Source organism: the organism of the source record quoted next, unplaced genomic scaffold (genome assembly GCF_019419815.1).
Source record: "Pyrus x bretschneideri cultivar Hongxiangsu unplaced genomic scaffold, Pyrus_bretschneideri_v1 Contig267, whole genome shotgun sequence".
NCBI classification, from domain to species: domain Eukaryota; kingdom Viridiplantae; phylum Streptophyta; class Magnoliopsida; order Rosales; family Rosaceae; genus Pyrus; species Pyrus x bretschneideri.
Window position 1 is genome coordinate 481,172 of NW_025999576.1, and position 8,497 is coordinate 489,668.

General features: G+C 37.9%; 1 protein-coding gene across 1 annotated transcript; it reads right to left on the reverse strand.

The window, feature by feature from the left end:
• Positions 1-26: 26 nt before the first annotated feature.
• Positions 27-1,477, reverse strand: LOC103948778 (early nodulin-like protein 1). The gene is made up of 2 exons (XM_009359846.2): positions 1,175-1,477; positions 27-661 (listed from the first exon to the last, which is right to left on the reverse strand). Exons 1-2 carry the CDS (start codon positions 1,368-1,370, stop codon positions 246-248), a joined length of 612 nt encoding a protein of 203 aa, XP_009358121.2. The 5' UTR covers positions 1,371-1,477; the 3' UTR covers positions 27-245.
• Between the last annotated feature and the right edge of the window lie 7,020 nt (positions 1,478-8,497).

Genomic DNA, 8,497 nt, shown 5'->3' on the forward strand with positions numbered 1-8,497 from the left:
ATCGGGAATGCACATATACATTTGCATGCACCGTGTAAAATCAATCAATTTATTTATTTGTGCATATATCTACAATATTGGCCTTTATTTTGGAGTCTCACAAGCACACTACAAATGAGTATGAAACAAATATCAAGCACCAGTACAAACATATACACCGAGCTTTTAAGGAAAAAAATCAAGTAATAAAAAGAAAGGAAACTCTCAAAGGAAAAGAAGCTTTATACTTAAGGAATCCAATCCCGTTAGAGTAGTAACAGTGTTGAGGATGCAGCAAATGCTCCGACGGACCCAATAAAACTCATGAAAATTGAAGAAGCTGCATTCGGAGGTGGAGGAGGTGTTACAGGAGCTGGAGTTGGAGGTGGAGACGCTTCACCAGAGGGAGCAGGAGATGGGGTCATATCTGTTGAGTTTGAAGGTGAAGGAGGAGTTGCATTTCTGTTGCTTCTGTCTGCCAAGACAATCACTAGCACCTTCTCATTTTTGAGACAGTTGTCTTTGTTCCCACTGATGAAATAGAACGGTCCAGATTGGTTAAACTGGTAGGCAGTGTGGCCATCAGAGTACTTCTCGGCCGAAGGCGAATCAGTGTTGCAGTTGTTGTAGTCATCCTGGGTTACTCGAAGCACTGAGTCTTGTCCACTAGGGTAGTTGAACACTGCAGTTGAAGTATACCTCAAGTAAATTAACAAGGGCAAGCATGGTTTTTACTTTTTACAATTTTATTGTGCTTTTTTATACAGAGAAGGGAAGGGAGGAGGGGAATTTGAACTCTATTTTTTTAGTATGGACGTAATTCATTATGATTATTTGACATGTTATGTTGCTGTGGGAGACTATAAATTATAAATTAAAATCACCCATATACACATAATTCCACGAAATCAACAATCCTAATTACAGTTAGTCAATAAATTTCAAATTGTCTAGCGATATATATATACAACATACCAGACTGTGTAGTAAGGTCGAAGAAATATACTTTTATATTTATTCTAATCACATAACTTCAATTTTTATCATCGTTGATCAATTTATGAACATGAATAATGACAAGTATATCCATTGTATATCCATTGAAAAGTAATATAATTCTGTCCTTAAAGTTTGACATACTGAAAGCTGCGATGAATATGTAGAGCCTTAAAATATAGAGCATAAAACAACTTACCAATGGAGTCTCCGATTTGAAACCTGTTTCCTTCTGCCCATTGACTGTAGTGAGTAGAAGAATCTGGAACAGCCCAACCCTTTGAGCCTCCAATTGCAAAGTCAGTTGCACCACTCTTCTGTATCAACAGCATCACACATACGATCCCCAGAACAAAAACTGCATTAATATTATTTTTGTGAATGGGGTTGGCCATTGTTGAAAAATTAATTCAAGATTTGGTGTAATATATATTTTGAACCAAATATTGCTTGTATTTCCCAGTTAAATTTGGAAGACGAAGAAAATGGGGTGGAATGAATGGTGTTCGAGAGAGGTTTTTATAGGCCAAGTTGCATGAAATACTTTTTACAAGCTATGGAGTCAGTGAAGCTTTTGCTACTTTTCTTATTCTTTTTTCTTTACCTTTTAGGTTTCTTGGCTCTCAGAGCAAAGCATACGTGCACTTTCAAATTGCTAAAGAGTTGTTCTTTGGGACTTTATGTTTGGGAACTTTTAAATAACTTGTTGTGTGGGTTTATTCTTTGCTTATACATTATCAAGAATATTCATGGCTTGAGTTCTGGGTTAGACTAATTAATCAGTCAATGTGATCAGTCATTCACACAAAACCTATGTGCCCTTCATTTCCCACTTTCAAATGCAAATATAATTGAAGATCTCTGTCTGTCTGTCTGTCTCTCTTCTGGCATTTGCCTATGTCAATTTGCATGGTAGTTCTGGAACTTAGTAATAAAAGTCTTGCAGAATGATATTTTGCATTGAAGAACTGAGGGTTGGTTTGGTATTGCTGTGCTTTGAAAAAAAAATTGCTTAAGCAACTGTAAAATAAAGCAGCAGAGTGTTTGGTAAACTTTTTTGTAAAAGTGCTTTTGGGAAAAAAAAAAGTATTATAGTGTTTAGTAAATTTTTATGTAAAACAGTTGTGACTGTGTGAAAGGACCAAAAAGGGTATAATAATAGATATGCCGTTAATTTAATTTTCTTAATAAATAAAGGTGAATTATTAAATATACCTTATTTTTAAAAGAAAAATATTTATAAACTTTAGTTTAAATATTAATTAGTACGACAAACTACTTCAATTGAAATATTTTAAGCTAAATAGTTATGATTCATTAGTACAATATTGTTAATATACTTGAAATAATGCATTCATCAATCGAGACTGAGTGCAAACAGAACTGACCTTAACCAACAACCCACACTTTATGCACTATGGTACACAAACACATACAATTTACAAAGACATGCATATGTGTGTCTGTGTGTGTCTCTGTATCTCTTTGAATAACTTGGTTATTCGAAAAGGGTAGCTGCGTGTCAACTGCACAACCAATGGCTGAGGAAAAATAAAATCGATAATATCTTAGATCCGTGATCGGTCCACATATAAACTAAACATTGATGATTAGTGATAGGCCCAACTTTCTCTCTCCTTCTCTTTCTAAAATTGTTGGCTTTCATTGCTATGCAAATTTCCTGGTCGGACCAAAACTTCAGACCTAAAACCACCCCAACGAAGGTAAAAAAAAAAAAAAAAAAAAAAATGAAAATCCAATAATTAATTTATGTATGGTTTTCCTTTTTTCTTCTTCTTCTATTTATGGTAAATACGAAATATTGGACATTTGATTGTGGTTGGTGGGTTGATCTGGGTTTTGTTTTACTTATTTAGATTTGAATTACTAGGGTTTGTGGTCAATAATCCTTAAAATTATCAGAAACCCAAAGAATATAAGGTAGTTTTGAGTTTGTGGACATTTATATATATGTGGAAATTCGAAGTGGTTGGTTTATTTTATTTTACTTGAATTATTGTTTATGAATTCAGAAGGGGTAGGAAGAATTGGAGAAAATGATGAGGGAGAAGATCAAGATTAGGAAGATTGACTACTTGCTAGCAAGGCAAGTGACCTTATCAAAAAGGAGAAGAGGGGATTTTGAAGAAAGCTGGAGAGCTGTCGATGAGAACCCATGAGATCGCCTCGTAGATGAAGGCTGTGCAAAAGGAGATGCCCACCACCGTCAGGCTGTCCAAGTACTTGAGGAAGGACACCGAGCCGGAGAACACGACCTAGAGAACGAGAAAGATTGCTGGAGAATGAGAGAGATTTGGGATTGAAGTTTTTTGGTTCGGGTTTTGTAAGAGGGTGCTGAATACGAGAGGCATTCTGAAAGTGTAAGGAAAGGAGGGCAATTTTGGGGTTATCGAAAAATTCATTAAAGATCTTTTGTTCACCCGTGTTTTTAAATAAGCTGGCTTTTGGAAGCTGTTATTTGCAACTTCAGGTTTTGGGATTATTTTCATCCAAAACATTGAAATAGAGCTGATTTTGAGAGTTTACCAAACACCAAAAACCTTCCAAACTTTTTTTCATACCCATTTGTTTTCAAATCACCTCAATCAATCCCAAACCAGGGCTTATACTGACTAGTGATCGAGCACATGTTCCAACTCCAAATTGCAGAACTCAAGTTTAAGCTTAACTTTGTTTTTCCGTCAGGCATATGGATGCAATCTCTTTTAAAAAAATATACAAATTAATCAAATCATTCTAAGAAGGTAATGAAGTACCTTTTTGGATTAGAGTTGATCTTGTGGCTGTTGCAAATTCGTTGAATGATTCTGTTCAAGGGGATCATTATATATATGCATCACAATTAATAAGGATGTTATTCCACTAATGCTACGATTTAATGGTAATTTTATCAAATTTTTAAGGGCAGGTTCGACACTAAAATATTATGGCTAACTTAATGTGTGACTTAACCCACCACCCCATAGTGTAAATGTTGAGTGTATATAAGAGACCTACCATATGCTTACAAGGAGTTTTGCTACTCTCCATATTGCCATTTGATTTTTTTGGTTAAACCTCAATTTCCTTTATATATTAGAGCATGTTAGACCATGTTAAGCATAAAAATTTGTGACACGTGAAATTTTATGAAGAAACCTCAACTTCCTTATGTAAAATCGATTCTCCAAGCATAATCTTGTGCTGAGCTAGCATTGCCAAAATCCACTTTGAAGAACACACGACTGGTCATCCCCTCTCGCCCAGTTGTTGAAGGCTTATAGGCTTCTCAGTTCATCACTAGCTTGGAGTATAACCTTACCACCTTCAAGAGCTATAAGACCTCTTTCATAGGCTTCATTCATTTTGCCAAGAAAATGTTTAGCTCACATTCTCCCACTGCTGACCCAGCTCAGGAACACATGTACTTTCTCCTCTATTGGTTGAATAAGCATGTGCTTCCCAACAAATCCAAAGGAATAAAGCTGGAATGGATTCTTTGGTGGAGGCGCTGTATTCCTTCGATGATGTCGCCACCGGTCCCTTCATTCTAGCATACATCTATCATCTTTTTTATAAGATGACAAGGAACCAGCCCTTCGAGACTAATATCAATAAAGTAGATGGTGCAGCTTTGGCTTCAATGGTACTTCCCAGAGTTTCGAGTTGCCAACTTAGAGTTTCTAGAGGGCGTAGTTCTTGTCCAAATTCTGGTAGAAGCGCCCACCACCAACCACTCCACCTTAGCATGTCTCTATTTCTTTAAAATCTGTAGGACTCGGGTTGATTTGGAGTGTGGTGCCTTAGTGCTCAGGAGATACCCTTGGTTCTCAAACAACCTCTTCCAGGATTCATTTGGGGAGGATGCTAGTAGCTTTTGTAAGGAGAAATTTATTAGTTGCATCCAGCAAAGGGACTTGGCTTGGGGAGTCTGGAGTGACAGAGCGGGCTATGAACGTGGGCTGGAAGTCTACCACCCCAACTTCTGTGGTAGGCAACTGGGTTTAGACAGGCAGTCCCAACCCCTTTCTTTGATTTTGTCTAGTGCGGAACTTCTTATCGCCTCTGTTCTCCTTTAGAGGCTACATTTCAGGTAAGCAGGCGCATCTTGTAAGTAATGAGTGAGATAGCTCCCAAACCCCCAACCCTTAATTTTGAGTGTATATCTCTGTTCACCACTTGGTGGGAGGCTAAGTGGTCTAGTAAGTATGATGGAGATCTCAGAGAATCCTATAATAGGCTATTCGGCAGGTCTTCTTCAAGTCTCTTCCTAAGAAAAAAGAATTTGAAAGCTGGAATGAGGTCATCAATTAGAAAAGCCAACTTCTACTGATAGGTAACCTATATTGCTGCCTCTTTCTTTACTTCATATTTTTATAGTTTATGATTGCTTAACTCTTTCTTTGATCTTGCAGCCCAAGGCAACCCTGATGAAGTGCATATCGGGCTAGAAAAAAAAAGGTTGTTGATGCCTTGATTTCTGTAGTCGTGTTCTTGAGGATGCTCGGGACATCTTTATGATGTTCAGTGAATCAGAGATAGAAGTTAGGCCTGAAACAGAGACCAAGGCTCTTCGTCGGGCAAGATCTATTATTGTAGAATCTTCTAACTCTAAGCCCGAGGGGAGGCCTTAAGCTAGACTTGATTTCCCTGCTCCAAGAGCCATTCCAACTAAGAAGAGAACCAGCTCTTAGACCTCTCAAGCTTCTAGATCTCTTTCTGCCCTTCCAAATGAAGCGAGCAGGAAAAAACAGAAGTCTACCAATAAGTGATTCAATCTTGATTTTTCTTTATTTAATTTTATCTCTTTAAGTTTTAAGCTAATCCTGTATTTCCTTGTGATTAGGACCTATTATTAGCAAGAACCTAGACTCTACCCTATAGGAGATGGAGGTAAGTACAGAGATACAGCAAAGCGATAAAGAGGTCATTGCCAAAATCTTAGAGAAGTTGAAGGTAGTCTCTTGAAATTTGAGTATGTAATTAATTCTAAAGTTCACTCCTCTTAAATTTAGCTAGTTTTTTTTTGTTTTCCAATACATGCTTCCAAAGCAGAAGAGACTTCTCAAACTGAGCCTTCTTTACATCCAGCCCAACCTGGGCATCTTTCTTCTCTTCAGGCTAGGCTTTTAGAGGTAAAATTCTTCTTCTCAAAACTTGTCAACTTTATATTTCTAAGTCCTAGGTGTTGACTTTACTTTTCCTATTTTCTAGGTAAGGGGAAACACCTCAGCACCTCAGGTTGGGCAAGCACCAGCTCATTCTTCTTCTCTCATTCTTCCAGCAATGGTAGTGATACCTACCTCCCAGTTCATTCTAACAAATGGGGAGATGCTTCACTTCGTTGAGGATGATAGTACCTCTGTAAGTTCTCTTTTCTTCTGCCATTCTAAGCTTTTCTTAATGTCGTTTCATTTTGAATTTATGCTCTGCACTTTGTCTTTGCCAGTCTTCCGCCTTGCCAAAGATTACCACTCAACCAACATCAATTGCTGAGGAGCCTATAGTCTCTGAGATACCAGTTGTCTCAGAGACGACTAGTCCCAAGGTATCTATACTCTTCTTCAGGCAAACCAACCAACTTCCTCCAAGATAATTGCAACAACACATCCTTCTTCCAAAGCACAAAGCCTCTCTTAGGTACAAACATACTCATAAACTTGTCTTTTCTTAGTTCGGGTCCAAATTGCTTCATTGACTTGTCTTCCATCTCTGTTGATGCTGCCACTGTTGTTGCTGCCTCCGGTGGTGTTGCTGTGATGCCTTCTCCTTTGGCTTCTCTTTTAGCCACAACCTCTTTGCCAGAATGAGTTAGAAAATTTAGGCAAATTAGGCCAAAGTCGAGATCCCCAAGGCGTCCCTCTGAGCCTCAGCATCTTTAAGATCAGCGCAGGGTCTTCAGAGAATGGATACAGAAGGACTTTTCTACCTCATTCAGCCTCAAGGCTCTTCAAGAGGCTAAGAGAGCTTTTACTAATTTATACCAAGCTCAACAAATGACTATATCAGTCTTTAATCTCATTCTTTGAAAATCTGAGGGCTTTGAGGGATTAGTATCTCAAGGCTGAGAAGCAAGCAAACAGAGTGATGTGGTATAAGGAAAAGCACACTAAGACTTCCACTACTCTGCAGCAGCTGGTGGAAGAGGGTTTGGCCATGGAAGATCAAATAATGGTGGTAGTCGCTAAGATCCAGAAGCTAGAAGAACAACTCTCTACTCTGAAGGCTGAGCAGATAACCTTCTCAAGCAAGTTATACAAGAAGATCAAGGAACTGAAGAGAGTTAATCATAAAGTGGAAGAATCTGAAGCTCAGTTAGCCAACAGTAACATAGCCTTAGAAGAACTAGGTCGCATTTTTACCATTATGCAGACTTATCATTATAGGATAGCTGCCTTGGCTAAGGATGTAAACCTGTTAGGCTAGGGCCTCTATACTTCTCCAAAGTATTGAATAAAAAGATCTTTCATTGCTTCACTAATTTACTTACTTATTTACTCTTTTCTAATAGCCACAACTACTTTAAACGCACAAAAAGGGCCCTCACTTCTTCTCTAAGTATTAGACTTCACTAATATAACAATCTCTAACATCCTAAAGAGTTAGGTGGTACTTCTTTAGAAATTTAGCATTGAATGGATGTTTATGTAAGTCTCCCTCTAAATTTGCCAAGTAATACTTCATATGTCTAATACTTCAATAATTGTAAAAATGTCTTCTCAAGTAGGACTCCATTTCCCAAAACCTCTAACTTGAGCTCCCAAGGGCAGAATTGATTTCCATACCAATTCTCCTTCTTTGAAAGCCTTCAGTCTTACTTTCTTGTTGCAGGCGCAGGCAACAACCTTTTTCCTTCTTGGATCTTGTTTAAAGCTTCAATTCGGGCAACATCCAAATCCTTAATTCCTTGACACCTGGCTTGCATGAATTCATCATTGTGTAGACCAAATTGGTTTTGAAGCCTTACAGAACTCTTCACAGTAGCTAAATTAATGGTCCTTATAGCTGAACATCTTCACAGTAGCTAAATTAATGGTCTTTACAGCTAAAGCATTAACCCACTTAGTAAAGTTATTAGTCACCACAATTATGAAAGTGTGTCTTTTGCTAGAAGTTAGGTATATTTATCCAATAAAGTCCATGGTCCACCATTTGAAAAGCCATGGCTTTATTTCTGGATTCAAAGACAATGATAGTGTGTGCTGGAGAGGTCCATGCCTTTGACATTCTTCACATCCTCTAGCAAAAGCTTTACAATCTTTCTCTATGTTAGGCCAGAAGTAGCCATATCTTCTCAGGAACCATCTCATCTTTGTCCTTGCTTGGTGTGCTCCATAAATGCCATCATGTACATGAGCAATCACTCTCATTAACTCTTCCAAACCCAATAATTTCAACAAAAGTCCATATGAAGTCTTCCGATAATTTCAACAAAAGCCCATATGGACTCTTTCTTAGCAAAGCTTTATCCCACATAACAAACTTAGTTGCCTGTCGTATGATATTCTTACTAGTGAGAAGA